At 38.0% G+C, this 19508-nt stretch overlaps 1 protein-coding gene across 1 annotated transcript in view; it reads left to right on the forward strand.

Moving 5' to 3' along the window:
* The window catches only part of zswim6 (zinc finger, SWIM-type containing 6), a 104695-nt gene extending 95847 nt beyond the window's left edge, over window positions 1–8848 (forward strand). The window contains exons 11-14 of the mRNA XM_039676245.2: window positions 1550–1707; window positions 4278–4441; window positions 4532–4613; window positions 6078–8848. Coding sequence (XP_039532179.2) covers window positions 1550–1707; window positions 4278–4441; window positions 4532–4613; window positions 6078–6940 — 1267 coding nt within the window. The 3' untranslated portion in view covers window positions 6941–8848. The remainder of the gene's footprint in view (window positions 1–1549; window positions 1708–4277; window positions 4442–4531; window positions 4614–6077) is intronic.
* The last annotated feature ends 10660 nt before the right edge of the window (window positions 8849–19508 follow it).

A 19508-nucleotide genomic window follows, 5' to 3' on the forward strand; every position in this document is an offset into this window, starting at 1 on the left:
GCTATGCTTTAGTGAATGGTAAGCCCCGCCTACTTAGATTTTTTTTTTTTTTTTAATTGGCCATTTCAATCATTTTGACTTTACTTTTCAAGTCCTCCTGTAGTCAATGATTGTAACTCTTCTTTGATCACCAAAATTCTCTCTCTTAACCCTCTGATGGTCCTCGGTCACTTCCGACCGAATAATTTTCTGTTTTGAATTGTTAAAAATCACAGCTTCATCGGAAGGTTATGATACTTGGTGACTTTTTTCGCATTTGGTATGTGAATACAAAAAAAAATTGAGGTCATGATCCGAGCATGCTAAGTGGTCGTAAAAAAATTAGTCACGATTTTGGTCTTTGGTCAAAAATGACCCCCATAGGAAATGAATGGGAAATTGACAAACACAAAAATTCACAATTTTTTTTTTTTTTTTTTACAAATTTTTTAATAAGAAATAGTTTTTGAGATTGTTTCAATTATATATTCAAATCCACCAAAAAACAAAAATGTGTTCATAAACAGATGGGGAATTCACATGCCTCTCCATAGAGAGCTGTACATGCCATCTAGTGGTTACACCATGATTCTACGCTTTTTCTCTATACTGTAACCAGATGCAGATGGTGCTAATTTTCTTCAAAAAATATTTTTTTCTGAAGGCCTAGACTCTATATTAAACAAAAATACTGCATTAATATTTTTGTTAAAAAAAATAATATATATTATATAGAAAAAATATATATATATTTCCATTGAAAAAATAGACCATAAATATTGCATAAATATTAATAAATTCAATCAAATTGTCTCAAAATACGAAATTAAAAAGAATAAATATTATACAACAAAAATAAATTGCATTGGTTTTACTGGGATGGAAGAAGTTTCATTTTTAGGCCTCTGGTCACTTCTGACCGGGTAAGGCCCAGGACGTGACTCATAAAGGAAGACCATCAGAGGGTTAAAGGAGTAGTTCACTTTTAAAAAAAACTTTTTCTGATAATTTACTCACCCCCATGTCATCCAAGATGTCCATGTCTTTCTTTCTTCAGTGGAAAAGAAATGAAGGTTTTTGATGAAAACGTTCCAGGATTTTCTCCATATAATGGACTTCAATGGGGACCAAACGGTTCAAGGTCAAAATGAGGGTTTCAGTGTAAACTGCAAACTGTTCAAAGGGCTTTAAACGATTCCAGACGATGAATAAGAGTCTTAACAAGCAAAACGATCGCTCATTTAAAAAAAAAAAACAAAGTTTAAGTTTTATAAGCTCAAATGCTCGCCTTGCTCTGTTTTGTGATGCGCGTCCGTGACTCTCCTGTTCAAAATTTGAAAATGAACGAATCTTTTTTCGTGTCATTTGGTTCATTCAACGAACGAAATGAACGAGTTGACTCAGGAAAAGATTCGTTCATTTTGATGAACGAGCTCGAACAGGTGAGTCACGAACGCGAGACAAACAAACGACATTAGAAGCTGAGAGCGTGTGTGTGTTTGAGAGAGAGAGTGTGTGTTTTGCTCTGTTCCTGAAACTGATGATGTCACTGTGTCTCTTTCATTGGTAGGTTACCAGTGTTGGAATCCACGGCTCCGTCGGGAGACATGTCCCGGCCTCACCATATAGTATCCGTCGTCCCCAACCGTTACCCGCGGTGGTTCACCCTCAGCCACATCGAGTCCCAGCAGTGCGAGCTGGCCTCCACCATGCTGACCGCAGCCAAAGGTCAGAGTCTCCTCCGTCACACATCCCCCACAGAGCAACTTTGCATTCAAAACTTTGCATGTCTAAACACAGCTCAGACGTCTAGGCTAAAACGAGTCAGAATTTGGGCCGTCAGTGAAAATGTAATAGACGTCTAAACCATCGTCCAAGAATAGACTAGTCATCAGATAAAGAAATGACATGAGGGAAGAAATGAAAGCGAACACATGATGAATATATCACACATCTCACAAGTTATTTCGGCAAAAACAACATGCAACCAAATTCAAGGTTATTTTGTCTAGAAGTGTGTTCCTCATAGCTGGCTATATTGGGTCTATAGTTAACCTAGACGCTGAAACGATGGCTAATGCATGCTGGGACGGCGCTGTTATGTTCATGCAGGCCTGTGAAGAGCGTTTCTGCTCGCAGACGCAAAACAACGAGTGTAAAATCAAATCTGTGTCCTCGGTTTGGAGAAACGACACGTTTGGAAAAGTTGCCGCAGTTTTCTAACATCTGATCAGAGCAGAGAAGCTAAGGTCAGAGGTCAGCGAACCGGACCGGAGAGTGGAAGTCCAGCGTCTGAACGCAGCGCTTGAATCTTTATCAGCGTCTGGCGCTAGTGCTGACTCACGGCTCATGATGCTGTGTGTGTGTGTGTGTCTAAGTGTGAGCGTGTGTGTGGGAGAGTGAGAGTGTTTGTGTGTGTAAGAGAGAGAGCGATACCGCGTGTGTGTGCGTATATGAGAGAGAGAGAGTGTGTGCCTGTGTGTGTGTAAGAGAGAGAGAGACCGTGTGTGTGTGTGTGTGTGTGTGTGTGTGAGAGAGCGAGAGAGAGAGACCGTGTGTGTGTGTGTGTGTGTGTGAGAGAGCGAGACCATGTGTGTAAGATAGAGAGAGACTGTGTGTGTGAGAGAGTGAGTGAGTGAGTGTGTGTGAGAGAGCGAGACCGTGTGTGTGTGTGTGCGTATGAGAGAGAGAGAGAGTGTGTGCCTGTGTGTGTGTGTGAGAGAGAGAGAGACCGTGTGTGTGTGTGAGAGAGCGAGAGAGAGAGACCGTGTGTGTGAGAGAGAGAGTGAGTGAGTGAGCGAGACCGTGTGTGTGTGTGTGTGTGTGTGTGTGTGTGAGAGAGAGAGCGAGACCATGTGTGTAAGATAGAAAGAGACTGTGTGTGTGTGAGAGAGACCGTGCGAGTCTGAGTGAGTGACTGACACAGATAGCGTGTGTGAGCGCGCACGCATGTGTGTGTGTGTGTGTGTGAGAGAGAGAAAGAGAGAGAGCGTGCCTCTGTGTGAGAGAGAGCACGTGTGTGTGTTAGAGAGAGAGAGAGACCGTGTGTGTGAGAGACAGACAGACAGACAGACAGACAGACAGACAGCGTGTGTGTGTGTGTGTGTGTTTGCTGCAGACAGTGTTTCTGAGCACCTGATGTTCCTCCAAGGTCACGGCGGCGACGGTTCGCAGTGTTTACAGAAATGGCCAATCACGTCAGATCTCCATCACCTGTGTGAATCCGTTTATATCCCATCAAATATTCATGAAATATTACACACACTCTCTGTCCTCACTTGTGTTTCCACTCGAGATGGGCACGAGTATCTGAGAATCGTCAGCAATCCATCAGGATTGCGTTAATATTCATTTCAGAAACTTAAAGGAGTCGTTCACTTTAAAAAAAAACTTTTGCTGATAATTTACTCACCCCCATGTCATCCGAGATGTCCATGTCTTTCTTTCTTCAGTCGAAAAGAAATGAAGGTTTTTGATGAAAACATTCCAGGATTTTCTCCATATAATGGACTTCAATGGGGACCAAACGGTTCAAGGTCCAAAAGACAGTTTCAGTGCAAACTACAAACTCTTCAAAGGGCTTTAAACGATTCCAGACGATGAATAAGGGTCTTATCAAGCGAAACGATCGCTCATTTAATAAATAAGTTTTATAAGCTCAAATGGTCGCCTTGCTCTGTTCTGTGATGCGCGTTCGTGACTCTCCTGTTCAAACTCGTTCATCAAAATGAACAAATCTTTTCCAGAGTCAGCTCGTTCATTTCGTTCATTGAATGAACCAAATGTCACGAAAAAAGATTTGTTCATTTTAATGAACGACTTTGAACAGGAGAGTCACGAACGTGCATCACAGAACAGAGCAAGGCGACCATTTGAGCTTATAAAACTTATTTATTAAATGAGCAATCGTTTCGCTTGATAAGACCCTTATTCATCGTCTGGAATCGTTTAAAGCCCTTTGAAGAGTTTGCACTGAAACTCTCTTTTGGACCTTGAACCGTTTGGACCCCATTGAAGTCCATTATATGGAGAAAATCCTGGAATGTTTTCATCAAAAACCTTCATTTCTTTTCCACTGAAGAAAGAAAGACATGGACATCTTGAATGACATGAGGGTGAGTAACTTATCAGCAAAAGTTATTTTAAAAGTGAACTAATCCTTTAATGTTAATAATTAAAAATAAATTATTACTATATTCACAGTAATGTTTAATCCATTTAAATAATGCATCAAATTATGCATAATTATAAACGTAGTTAATTAGGATGTTCATGTGCGGTTGTGCTGTTGTTTGCAGGCGACACTCGAAGGCTCGAGACAGTATTAGAGTCCATACAGAAGAACATCCACTCGTCCTCTCATATCTTCAAACTGGCGCAGGATGCCTTTAAGATCGCCACGCTCATGGACAGTTTGCCGGACATCACTCTGCTAAAGGTCTCCCTGGAGCTGGGTCTTCAGGTACACACACTTCTCGATCAGCACACACACTTACACCCGTTTATGCTCGTCTCCTTACGTGGTTTCTGTTTCTTTCCTGATGACTCTCAGGTAATGCGTATGACGCTCTCCACGCTCAACTGGCGGCGGCGAGAGATGGTACGATGGCTAGTCACATGTGCCACAGAAGTTGGTAAGTGTGAACTTTCAGTGTTAGCAGATTTTAGCGTTAGCTAAAACAAAGCAATTATCCAGTCAGGGCTGTACTTTACACTGATTTTACCACGGCATGATAGCCAAACAGAATAAAATAACCATAACACACAGCCACGAGTGACTTATTGCTTTTTTACGAAATTACAATCTGATTAAAAATACTGTTCAATAAACAATTCACTTTATTAATGGTAAAATTAAAAATAATTATTTTTGCAAAGATGCTGCAAAAAACAGTTGTTTTCATAAGAAAAAAATATATATATATATAGTTTTACATATATTTTATTATATATATTTCAAGAATCTTTTAATTAAAATATTAGTTTTTTAAAGAGATGTACATAGAATTTAAATTTATCTACAAAAATAATATAAACTTAAAAATTGGGCCCCATATTTGTCTGTATATAAAGGCAGCAGCTGTGCTATATATATATATATATATATATTAGGGCTGTGCAAAAATTAATTGCGATTAATTGCATCCAAAATAAAAGTCCGTGTTTACATAATATATTTGTGTGTGCTGTATATAATTATTTTGTATATATAAATACCTATGCATGCATGTATATATTTAAGAATTATTTGCGCTTAAATTCTGTATATATATATATATATATATATATATATATATATTAATATTTTATATATGAATATTTTAAATATTTTATATATGAATATGAACACATTTTCTTAAATATACACATGCGTGTGTGTATTTATATATATACAAAATAATTATATACAGCACACACAAATATATTATGTAAACACAGACTTTTATTTTGGATGCGATTAATCGCAATTAATTTTTGCACAGAAAAAAAATTTATAATACACACACACACACATACATATATATACACACATATATATATATATATATATATGTATGTGTGTGTGTGTGTGTGTGTGTGTGTATTATACATTTTCTTTAAATAATTACAATTTTGCAGTTGCTTCCATAATGACATTTTAAAATAACTAAATATTTCATTTTATATGCATTAATGGCATCCAAAATAAAAGTTGGTGTTTACATAATATATGTGGGTGCACTGTGTATAATTATTTTGTATGTATATAAATACACACACATGCATCTATATTTAAGAAAAAAAATGTATATATAAAATATTTATATATAATATAAATGATATATAAATCTATATACAGTATATACATGAAAATATTTCTTAAATATACTGTATAAGCATGTGTGTGTGTACAGTATTTATATATATAAAATAATTATACACCGTGCACCCACATATATTATGTAAACACAAACTTTTATTTTGTATGCGATTAATCGCGATTAATCGTTTGACAGCCCTAGTGTGTATATATATAAGAATATGTATTAAGGACATAAATAGGGCCAGTGTTGCATTCTTTAATGACGTTGACTGACATGTGGTGTGTGTCTGCGCAGGGGTCTACGCACTGGACAGCATCATGCAGAGCTGGTTTACGCTCTTCACGCCCACCGAGGCCACGAGCATCGTAGCGACCACCGTCATGTCCAACAGCACCATCGTACGGCTACATCTGGACTGCCATCAGCAGGAGAACCTAGCGAGCAGCGCGCGGACGCTAGCCCTGCAGTGCGCCATGAAGGACCCTCAGAACTGCGCGCTATCGGCGCTGACGCTCTGCGAGAAGGACCACATCGCCTTCGAGACGGCCTACCAGATCGTGTTGGACGCGGCCACTACGGGCATGAGCTACACGCAACTGTTCACCATCGCGCGCTACATGGAGCACCGCGGCTATCCGATGCGTGCGTATAAACTAGCTACGCTAGCGATGGCCCACTTGAACTTGAGCTACAACCAGGACACGCATCCCGCCATCAACGACGTACTGTGGGCGTGTGCGCTTAGCCACTCGCTAGGCAAGAACGAGCTGGCCGCCATCATCCCCCTAGTGGTGAAAAGCGTGAAGTGCGCGACCGTGCTGTCGGACATTTTGCGACGTTGCACGCTGACGACGCCCGGCATGGTGGCGCTGCACAGCCGTAGGAACTCTGGGAAGTTGATGTCGTTGGATAAAGCCCCGCTAAGACAGCTCTTGGACGCCACGATCGGGGCGTACATAAACACGACGCACTCGCGGCTCACGCACATCAGCCCGCGGCACTACAGCGAGTTCATCGAGTTCCTCAGCAAAGCCAGAGAGACTTTCCTCATGGCGCACGACGGACACATCCAGTTCACACAGTTCATAGACAACCTGAAACAGATATACAAAGGCAAAAAGAAACTCATGATGCTCGTGCGCGAGCGGTTCGGCTAGCTTCGGCTTGGCCTAGAGACGAGAAAGACTTCGCGAACCACACCGGTATTATGTGTATAGACTTGCGCAAAAAAAAAAAAAGAAAACGGGAAAAAAAAGTGGAACGTTGTCATGTTGTTGGAAGTTTGTGTGTTTCCCCTTTTATTTGTGTGAAAGAGTATGTCACGACGTTTGGGTTTACACTGAGTATATGTTGTCCAGTGGCGAAAGTCCACACAGCACTCCAGATCTCTCTGTTTAACATTCACAGCCTCAAAGTGAAGAAGAAAAATGGCTTTAAACCAAACAACACCTCCATCCTAAGTGACAAGTACCTCGTACGGCTTCAGCTTTACTCCTTCCTGAACCAGTCACACGTTACCAGTGTACTAAAGAAGTGTTAGAAACCAGAAAAACAAAAACACGTCTCCATTTTTTTTTTTTTTGGAAATTCCTTTTCAGTTCACCAGGCTAATTGCGTGGCTTTGCAGTGCTGTTTCGTCCAAAAGCATGTCACACACACTCACACACACACACACACGCTTCAACCCCATTTTGATTGCGCTTGTGGAAACTTAGCGACTGTCGACATACATCTCAGGGATTCTCTTTGAAAAAAAGGAAAAAAAGAAGAAAAAAAATGGTCATGAAAGAATGAGAGCATTTTATTGTACTGTATATATGATAGTATATGTCTGAATATTGAAAAAATGTATACGTTAACTAATTTATAAAAAGAATATTCTATGTAATGCAAAATACTTGAAGCTGCAGAACCTTGGTCTGAAATCAAACATATCAGAGGGACTAAACGAAACGCGAGCCTCGGGCTGTGTTCGGAGCGGAAGGCTAGCGCGCGCACGCGCGGGAAACGGAAACGCCCGGCATTATTATTATTCCACGGGGAACGTTTCTCCTGACGTTGCATGTTTAATTCAGTTCGTCTTTTTCACATTTAATCTGCATTGCACAGTATCATCCGCGGCGCCAGTGCGCTAGCGTGCCTTTCCGAACACGGCCGCGCTGTCGGGGCTCGAATCGGGCGGTGAACCCACGTGTCGGGTCTACGATTCGCGATCTAGCGTTGGCGTAGACCCGAGGGCACCGGTGGTTTGGACGGACACCCAGAGCAGCAAGCCTTAGCATTAAGAATTGGGAATGCAAGAAACGCAGGCCCACGTGCCTCAAAAAACGCCTAGAAATGTAGGTCCAACAGTATCGATGTTAACGCAAACATGCCGAGCGATTGGCCTGACGCTCTTGTTTCTTTCCACAATAACCGAGTCACGACGAAACTCCATTTTTATGCACAATAACATGTACATGCCTATCTGCTGACATCTTAACTTTGTGCAAGACAGAAAGTTGCTGTGTAGGTCTGACTGTTCAAATGTTTCTTCTGTTTCGTTTTTTTTTTTACGTTTTGTCGTTCCTATAGGATTCCTCAACGAAACGAAAACAGCCTTCTTTCTTGCCTTGTCTTAACGCTTTAAAATAACCAAACTGGAGTTCTAACTACCAAACTTGTTCGTTAACAATGAAAGCCAACCAACTTTGGTTACAACTTTACTGTCTTTAATTTTAGCTGAATGGTTCTGTATTCTGTGCTTTAAAAGCAGGTTTCCTATGTTTTTGGTGCAAAAACGTTGTCGAGTGTCCCCTTCCTTAGAGGTTTGTCTGTAGCTCTTTTTATTTGACTTTATTTTGTTCGTTTAGAAACAGAAATATCTTCTTCTTCTTCTTTTTTTTTTCATTTTATTTATTATACAAGGTAAACGATTGTACTTCTTCACCCGTGTCAACATTCTCATGAAGTTGAATTTAAGATTTGATACACCGATATCAATTTATTTATGTAACTAAATCACTGTTTTATAAACTTGTTAATGATTCAACATTTTTGTTTTAATTAAAATTAGTTTTTTGAGAGGAAGCAAATCATCGAGTCGTTTGTGTGCATGACACTCTTTTTACATCACTGATTTTCATCTGTTTGCTGAAAGAAAAGATGCACGAGTATTATATATATCATATAAATAAATTGGACAATCCCAATAGACACAAATATGGAGCACAAATATGAATTTTATTTAAATAAATTGACACTATATAGAAGTAAAATTTTATATATTTTTAATATTGATATTATGACAAATAAGTATACGTTTCCTTACACCATCTTGCATGCACACTGTAAAAAGGTTGCTGTAAATTTTACAGTAACTTACTGGCAGCTGGGTGCCATTAAGTTACTGTAAAAAGTGTTTACAGTATCACTACTGTAATTTCATTTACAGTAATACAATTGTATACTGTATTAATATTCTACTGTATTTTTCATTTACAGTACAAGTACCATTTTTAATTTACAGGAATAACACTGTATATTGTATTCATTCATCTACTGTATTTTTATTTACAGTATTAGAATTATTCCTTTTACATAGATTTTTTTTTTCTGATTTACATTACAGTTGAAAACATTTTCCCATAATCCTTGGCTATTTACAGTATTATACTGTTGGCACATTTAACAGTTTTATACTGCACATATTACAGTAAAATACTGTTCAAATTACAAAAATACGTTACAGTGCATTTTTCCCCCACCAAACTCATAACGCATTCATAAGGCAAAAATAATAGTGCTGACTGCATTTTTGAACATCCTTCACATTGGGAAACTTACTAATACTTAAAAGGGTGTCAGCTCACTAGATTTGGAACAGACACCAAGTTTTAAGGGAAGTAAGTCTTAAGTATAGTTTATTCAGCAAACCTTTCTGTGCTTATGAGTTCGATTAACTTTAGGATTTACAGTTCGGTCATTTCCAGATGCCACTTCTACAAAGACTCGTCGCTCTGGTCTGAACTAAACAGGAAGTGGACAAACAGACTGCAGGGGAAGATTGAGACACTCGAGTTAGCGATAAGGTTGACCACTGTTACACAAGGACAGATCCTCTCTCACACTCGGCCATTGCTTCGAGTGGCCAACTTCCAGGAATTACCAGCCAAGAGCTTCAACCATTGAGATGTCAAGAACGGGGAGGGCTGAAGGACCACGTTAAATACTGCAGGAAGAACTCATTCTCACGCTGATAACGTGCTTAAGACTGTGTGCTTTTTATTTGTCGTGTTTTGCTAAATTTACGATATGGAGAAAAAGAGTAAATGCCCTGATCTTGACGGTGCCGTTTTTGGCCTACAAACATTTTTTTTCCATGCGAAAGACATGTTTCTAGGAATCCATCGGGAATTTCGTGTGCGGGATTAAGATTTATTTGGTAACATGAATTAGCCCAATTAACAAAACATTCCAGGATTTTATCCATATAATGCACTTCATTGGGAACCAAACGATTCATGGTCCAAATGAGAGTTTCAGTGCAGCTTCAAAGGACTTTAAACGACACCAGACGATGAATAAGGGTCTTATCTGGGACCCTTTGAGTCATGATTTGAAAAGATTTGAAACGAGTTTGAACAGGAGTCACGAACGCTCATCACAGAACAGAGCAAGGTGAGCATTTGAGCTTATAAAACTTAAACTTTGTTATTTATTTTTGAAATGGCCGATCATTTCGCTTGATAAGACCCTTATTCATCGTCTGGAATCGTTTAAAGCCCTTTGAAACTCTCATTTGGCCCTTGAACCGTTTGGACCCCATTGAAGTCCATTATATGGAGAAAATCCTGGAATGTTTTCATCAAAAACCTTCATTTCTTTTCGACTGAAGAAAAAACAGACATGGACATCTTGGATGACATGGGGGTGAGTAAATTATCAGCAAAATGATTTAATTTTTCTTGAATGATTCCGTTTTTTAGCAAATTGGGTGAGTCAAGGATTCAATGACTCATAAAGACTGATACATTTACATTTGAATGAATTAATGAATCAACCAATCACTCATCCATTAACAGTGGATTGTTGCCAGTTTTATTCTCATAATGAAAGTATACTTTAATGTCATATTTGTATTTCCAATACAAGTTTATGCTGTTATCTCTACGCAGTCCTATTATTTTAACATGGGGAAAAACGACCCTGCCCCTTTGAGCAGGTAAAGCAACAGAAGTGAATAGATAACCGAACAATTATGTTTTAAAATAACGCATATGGATTCTTTTCTTGCTTTAGGCTGCAAAAACCACAGAGTTTTTCCATTTTTCCACTTCTCTTCATCAGCAGAACGGACAGATGGGACGAAGACCCGTGCTGACCAGCGCTTTTCACTCTCATTTGGTTTCTGAGAGCACAGATGCACAGTCACTCCAAGATGGAGCACTTTGCCCAGACCATCAGCCCCTCAGTACATTTGGAAGAACAAACTGTAATAGCCTCAGCTATAATTCCCATGAAGCACTTTCAGGCCTGTGAGGAGATCTGTTCCTGCCAAAGCGGTGCGGAACAGGAGGCCGGGGGTTCGGGGGAGAAATCCAAGTGCTTGAGCGAAGACGGTGACAAATTCAAGCTTTTCTGTGACTTCAGGCCTGGAAGAACACACCATTGACCACAGACACAGGACGAGGTCTTTAAAGAGGCCGTATCATGCCCTTTATCAAAGTCCTGATGTTGTTTTTTGGCTTGAATGTTGATTATTTTCCTCATATTCTTCATTGTTGCGGCTCCTCTCTTCCCAGTCTGTCAGTAACGCTCTGTTTACTTCCTGTCTCTCCTTCTGAAAAGCACACTGTGCTCTGATTGGTCGGCTGGAGCAGTGTGTTGTGATTGGTCGAGTGTGTTTGGGAAATGTCCCACCCTTTACCATAACCACCAGTTTAACACACTACTAACTAACTCAACCAGGCCCCGCCCCTTTATTCTGCATATTAATTATCATAATGAGGAATATTGTGACGCGTTCGTTCCCGGAAGAAACTCAAGACTACAATGGAGGCGTTTCAGGAGTTCGGAAACACTGACACTGATACAGTTTTTATTCAAATCGTAAAATGTGCAAAAATAAGTATGCCACTTGATCAAATAACAGTTGATATCACATCTGGTTTATTGATCAAACTGAGAGCATTGCATTATGGGATTTGGCTCTAACATAGAGTGATCTGTTTGTACAGTGTAAAAATGAATACGCTTTATCTAATCAATAAAATTGTGGCAACAGATTAAGCAATATTATTAATTAAATTGAACAAATTAGATTATTCCTTAAAAGTTATTCATTTGAAATGAGTAAAGTTTACACCCAAAAAATTAAACAAAAATATCTGAATAACAGGTAGACGTCAAAGATTAATTAAGAACTCTTTATTTTATAATTGCCAACACTGAAGACACCTGACGTTAACAAGCAGAATCACAGAAGGAGAAACCTAAAACAAACACCGATCACCATAATGGCGACTTAAATGTACGTTTTTTTTTGTAAGTTTTACTCATTTTAAATGAGGAGTTCATTTGATTAATGATTGCTCAATTCTAATTTGTTAAATTGAATTAATAATATTGCTTGTAATCTGTTGCCCCATATTTTTTGATTAGATAAAGCGCATTCATTTATGTCGAATCATTGCATCCCCAAGATCCACATACAAAAATAACATCAATGCTATTCTGAGCATATCTGAACATTAAAAAAAAAAATGCATGCAGCCATAAAGAATTATGTGGTTTATTTGAAACCTTTCATTGCTCCTGAGCCATTGATGAAATGTCCTTTTCCGCGGCCCTGAATGGCTGGATAGAGAGATACGGTATCTGTCGAGGGCTGTTCACTTCCTCCGCGGGAGGAAACGCTGGTTGTAAATGTCGTCTGTTGACATGTGTTGCTAACACTGTCGTTTAGTGCTGGGCACTGGTCAACTTTGATCCTTTATCAGAAGACAACCAGACCCAAACACCCAGAGCCAGCCGGGCCGGACAGAACCTCTCGCAGCCTCAACAGGAAGAACAATCGCTTAAACAATGACCGACTGCAGCCAGGAACACGAACACCACAACCTCCTGACACACACACACTGGAAACTCTCATATGTCCCCATTAAATGACTGGATACAACATTAAACTTACTTTTTATCACAGTTAATTAAAACAAGAGAGTAGTGTTTCACATTTGTCACATCCGTGTGTAGTTTGATGTGCGTGTTGCTAATCATTTTATGTTTGTGTGTGGAGTTACTGCGCATTTTTGGAAGAGTTACACTAGTTTTGAATGATGTGTTTGCTTTTGCAAGAGATGTCTGATGTTTTGCATGTTGTGCGTGTGTTTTGTGTGTAGAGTTTTAAGAAACTGAGCCATAGTTTCAGAAATTGTGTGTAAGCTAGAGCCCGACCGATAAAGGATTTTGAAGGCCGATACCGATACAAATATTTTTTGTTTTTAAAATCCGATATTCCGATATATCGGCCGATATTTTTTTTTTATTAAATATTGTTGGATTTCACACACGTGTAAAAGAAAAGCTAACTTTTCTGCACAAGATACGTTTGATTTTTCTCTATGTCTAAATGTTCACTCCTCGCAAGTGTAACGCACATTTTACAATGCAGGGACTGTAACTAGAGATATGCTAGTTAGAAATACAGTAATCATTACTTTATTTAGGCAGAAAAAGTTTGTTGTGGTTTCCAAGCTCATTAATGTTAACGTTAGCGGTCTTCCACTGATGATAGTGGCATTAGCTAGCTTTGTGGTTAGGTTGTCTATGATGAGCCATAATTTAGCAATAGATAACATCATACTGCAAATTGTAAAACATACATTTTCAATATAACAGGCCAAGGAGAGATGATTGAAGCGTGTTTCATCCGTTTTTATTTTATTTTTTAAATATTCATTTATCGGCCATAATAACTGCCGGTACCGATATTTTGGAAAATGCCCAATATCGGCCGATATATCGGTCTGGCGTAAAACAAAAGCCACAAAAGGACATTATCGTCCAGGAAGTGAGGGAAAATTAGAGTTCTAGTAAGTATAAGCAATTGATTTGACTATCTACTGTGATATTTTGTGGTGTTTGTGTTAGGGATGCACAATATATCAGCCACCATATCAGCCGAAATATGTTCATTTTGTTAATTTTGAAAAATTTCATTTTGTTTGTTCATCCGGTTATCATTATCGGCCCGATAAGAAAATTTGGCCGATATATTAAAGCCGATAAATAATGTATTATTTCCTTCAGCTGAGACTCTTCAGATGCGCACTGTTCAACATGATGGTTTTGAATTGCTTTAAATATAATTGGAATCACTTCAAAACAGGAAAATACAGTTCAGTGCAACATATCGGCTACATAAAATTATGATGAGAATATTATAATTGTGTGTTTGTGACATGACTTTTAATGCTGAGACTTTTGTTTTTGTAATCAGGCTCTCAAAATTACATAAAAAGTTGGATTTTGATTTATCGGCCAATATATCGGTTATCGGTTTTCAAATTATCGGTTATCAGGATCGACCAAATAGATATATTTTTCATATCTGTGTATCTCTAGTTTGTGTCCATCCTTTTTATTTTAATCAATGTTCAGAACTCAGTTTAATACTAACTTCATGATTACATTTAGCTCTTTATTTCCATCTTTTTTTAGTGTCATTTCTGTAAAGTTAAACAATCAAGTTCTAATGAATAAAGTTTAAGCAGTGGCACGCACTTTAAACGCTGCCAAATGCTTTAGATTACAAGCATATCCTAAAAGGCACAGATTTCAGTAAATTCTGAATTAGAGGAATAATCTAATATAAAGGGGGTGATAAAGTTAGGAGCTGTTTGTTTTCCAAAAATGAAAATTATTCAGGTTATTTTTTTTTGTATTATTTTATTGTAAATTAGTGGCATTGTCATCATCTGCATGGTACAACCCATTCTGGATGGAATAAATTAAATATTTTTTTAATCTAAATCCTGTTTTGTCAGGAAATATGTCAAATTATTTGTAAATGCCATTTAATGTTAAAAAACAAAAGCCACCCCGTCAATGCCATCATCATCCAGAAAGTGACATCATTTTGGAGGAAAAAACAAGAATAGGCTACTAGGTAGCATACGCAATGGGTTTTTATTATTTACCGTGATATTTTGTGGTATTAAAATGGATTATAAATGGCATTTATTATTGAGAAAAGGAAAAATTGTCATAACAGTAAACCATGACCCTTTTATAAGCACTCCTCAGGGAAAAACATAAGCCTACAATGATTTTAAAAAGTGTATGATATGAGTGAGAGCTTCAAACTTTACTTTAATGCAGAAATGAGCTGGTAAATGCCACTGGTCATAATGTGGGAGCAACAGAATGCACTGACCAATCAATACGCTTCACATTTTACCCAGTCACCACCGTTTGCTCTTTTGGAAAAAAAGTATTTCCATATGAGGGCTTTGAAGGCCACCTTTTGAACTTTCACATTCTCAAGATTTTCAGATCTCACTTTTCAATTATGCATGCTTTAACCTTTCATGCTCTCCTGTGCAAATCAGTGTCAGTTCTCTGTAATCTGTTTCTCACACAATTTGAGGGCTTTAAAACTATTCATTGCATTAAATAAAGCTTGAGTAGATAATGCAGACCCGACCACGTCTGGCCCCGGTTATCAATCATGAGTGGGCCTACAGAACACAGAGCGTAATATGATCAAACCTGAACCTCGTCCTCCCCGCCGCTGTTTGTGCGTAATCTATTGAAGAGGATAATGTGGTGTTTTACAGTCATGTGTAGAAATCCTGTTGGATGAACAACACACCAAGCGCTTCAGATGATTCGATCCACTTCCTTGCATGCACAAATAAACAAAACATGTTTTTTTTGTGCTATTATGTGGTTGCTAGGAATAGGGCATTGCTAGGTGGTTTATATTGTGTTCTATGTGGTTGCAAGGTTAAATAGGTCTTATTAAGACTGCAGCACCATGACAGGTATGATAGCAGGGTTTTCAATGTAAAAAACCAAAAATAGCTCCTAGATCGCACATAATTGTCTTAAGTTTTTTTTTTTTTTTTTTTTTGCCCATTGAAATTTCTTGGAAAGATATTTTTGCAGGGAGAGAGAGAGAGAGAGGCCTGATTAGGCTAAATCCCTCAGTCTCGCTTTCATTCCGTAAAAAATATAAAATGGCGCCGATACGGATGATGAATGCAGATATTCGTTTATAAATATTCATTCATTCACACTGCCTCTCGATAATTGTCTCTTTAATAGTTAGTTTAATAGTTTTTCTAATATATAACCTAATTCTTATTACACTATAACCACCTTTTTCACGTAAAAGTCATACATGTCTGGCTTCCGTTGACAGTTTTTTTTTTTTTTTTTTTCCGTTGACAGTTTTAGCTGTACACAACAGATTACTTTCGCGTTGAAAATAAGGTAGATACATCCAAAGCGTTTCAAGTAAATCATATTAACACATATTAATAATCCCTTCCGTATGTGTGTGTGTGTGTGTTGCAGCAGGATTTCGTGGGGTCTCGTCACAACAGCACACTAAACCCCGGGATTTTCGCGGGCCGCGGGAGGTGTGTGAGGGGCGTACAGGATTAGCATTAGGCACACCGGGGTTTATGGGAACCGTAAAACAGAGCAGGCAGGGATAGTATAACACACAGCTCACCTGAGCGAGTGTCCTTGAGAGATATAGGATAATCCCTGCGCCTCCCCCGGGAACGCCGGGAATATGCGTCGTGAATTGATGCATTACAGTCCCAGTCATGCTATGGATTTGCTGTATGTGCACCTACATGCACACATGGATGACTGACAGGTGAGTAAATGTTGTTATCACGTGAAGGGGAGGTTAGTCTGCATGTTGGAAACATTTCCTGGCTTGCTTTATGAAGATACCCCTTTTTCCACGTCAGGTATATTTTCCAAAGTTTTCCACGTGGCTTCAGGTCGTTGAAAGACACTCAAGTTTTGTTTGAGGCACAGGTTACCAAGTTATTCAAATCTTTTAACGTGTAGGGCCTAGTTTTGGTTTAGTTTCATGGTGTTTTTGTTTGGTTTTCCCAGTTCCTGTTCTAGTGTGTGCCAGTTTGTTCCCATTACTGATTAGTTTCAACTTCATTTAGCTCGTTTTATTCCCTTGGATTACATATCAGCACTTAACATGTTCACTATGGAAGCTTGTTTCCACCAGTGAAAAAATAAAATAAAAGGTCCACCTTACCATTTTCATTGTGGTATAATGCATTTCACATTTACTCTGTCCAGTTTAACACATTTCCTATTTCCCGTAACGGGTGGTTTATGATGAATTTATAAATATAATGCAAATGAAAATGTCACACATGAAAAATGCTGGATCAATATGAACTATCAACATTTTCTTTATACTATTGCCGATAACTGATATATTGGCCGATAAATCTAAATCCAATTTACAGATTACAAAAACAAAAGTCTCACCATTGAAAGCCATGACCCAAACACACAATTATGATGTTCTCATTATAATGTTATGTAGCCGATATGACAGACTTGCTGCACATGTTGCACTGAACTGTATTTTCCTTTTTGATTCCAATCATATTTCAAGCGATTCAAAACCATCATGATGAACAGTGCGCATCTGAAGAGTTTCAGCTGAAGGAAATACATTATTTAATGACATTTTTAATAACGATTACATTAAAAACTAACATATATCGGCCGATATTGATATGGTGGCGATATATTGCGCATCCCCATTAAACCCATTTGACTGTTTAATGCAAATTCTTGCAGAATTATGCAGATTTCTCCCTAAATTTGGTGCATAGAAAGCTAAATCTATATATTTGAATCATTAATACTTTCTTAAAACCTTACAGAAATGTAATGAAGTATGGGTTGTTTAAGATAAAAGAGGGCTCATATATGTAAAAAAAACATTTTAAGTTCATTAACTTTACTATTGTCCCTGCGATCTAAAAATGTCAGCCTCCTCAACCTCCCCATGAGGGGAAGTTCTCTGTGGTTGGCAAATCTGACTCTTTTTTTTCCCCCTTTCGATACAGATCTAGCCTTCCCGTTCTCCCCTGGGTGTTGAGGAAACTTTCAGGCTGATTCGTCTGCTGGTGTTTGAAGCCATCGGGCCCTCGTTCCCATCGCCGGGCTTCAAAGACGATCTCGCCACAGATGCACCGTTAACCTGGAGATTTAAACAAGGTCTTTGCAAGTTCTTCTTATATCTAAAACATCTATCAGCATGTGATACATCTCACCAGGGTATTTGTGACCTTTTCTCTGGAGATGAAAGGCCCATCGCACGCTTTCATCTAAAGTAGGTGCGCTCTCAAGATTTGAAGCCACCGTCGCGTCGTATTTTTGAGTCTCCGGACAGGCGAGTGACGTCCTAACATCTCGACTTTAAAGCCAAATGAAAATGTCACTCATAGGAGCAATTGCTGTCCATAACGTGTCCATAAATGTCACTGCAGAGAAAGGGGGAAATAATGGAGGATAATTAATGGACTTGTCTTGGATTAATAATATCCTTTCTGCATTTTATTCACTAGATATTTACATGAGTGGCACTTTCACACTGTACAAAACCTGCTGACATCACGTTTTTGAAGTCTCTTCTGCTATCGGGGCTATTTATTTGATCAAAAATACAGTAAAAATAGTGAAATATTATTTTAATTTAGAACAGCTACATGCCCTGGATTTGCATCCCACAAATCTCCATCAACTGCAAGATGCTATCCTATTTATTTATTTATTTATTTTTTTTATTTATTTATTTATTACAAGGACAGTGCATATTAACATGACAAGTCAAAATATGCCAGAGTTAGCCAAATGGCTAGTTTTCATCTGCAGTCCTGGGCCAGATGTACAATAGGCAACCTAAAAATACAATGTAAATACAACAAATATAATTAAAACATAACAAACCAAAACAACTACACAAAAAAAAAAAACAATAGAATAAAAAAATCAATGTAGACATATTTGCATGCTAAAAAGCCACATTTTAAAAGAAGAACGAAATTCATTATAACTATTTAATTCTCTAACAGACGTTGGGATGTCATTCCATTCTTTTGAGGCTTTAATAGAGAAGGCAGATTGACTAAAAACAGTTTTCCTAAATCCTATCAATATGGGCCAACATTTCTAAAGAATGCTTTCAGCACCTTGTTGAATCAATGCCACATAAAAATAAGGTGAAAGGTGGTCAAACACAGTATTAGTATGGTGTTCCTAATAATCCTTCATGTGAGTGAATATACTTAGACTTTAAAAAAATTATAATTCTGTCTTACTTAAACACTACAAAATAAAGTATGTATTTTAAACTAATCCAAGCATTATCTTGACAACTCATTAAAGAGTTTCTAGAAATAATTTGAGAGTGAATCCGCCATCTTTCGCATGTTCATTAGATGTAGAGAGCAGATGGTTGACATTCATTTTGCTCTTTGTTTTGACATTGTAAGGAAAATGTGCAAGAATTTCCATAATAGTCACAAATGACTAAAGCTTTCACCTTAAAAACAAACATATTTGTCCTTTATTTGTGATTATAACGCAGTGAAACATGACAAATTGTGGGACATATTTTTTATCCATATTTTTTATGAGAAACACACAAAATATTAATAACTGATTATGTTGTAGTTAATGTGAGCT

The sequence above is a fragment of the Pimephales promelas genome, chromosome 23 (genome assembly GCF_988280905.1).
Source record: "Pimephales promelas chromosome 23, fPimPro1.hap1.1, whole genome shotgun sequence".
Lineage (NCBI taxonomy): Eukaryota > Metazoa > Chordata > Actinopteri > Cypriniformes > Leuciscidae > Pimephales > Pimephales promelas.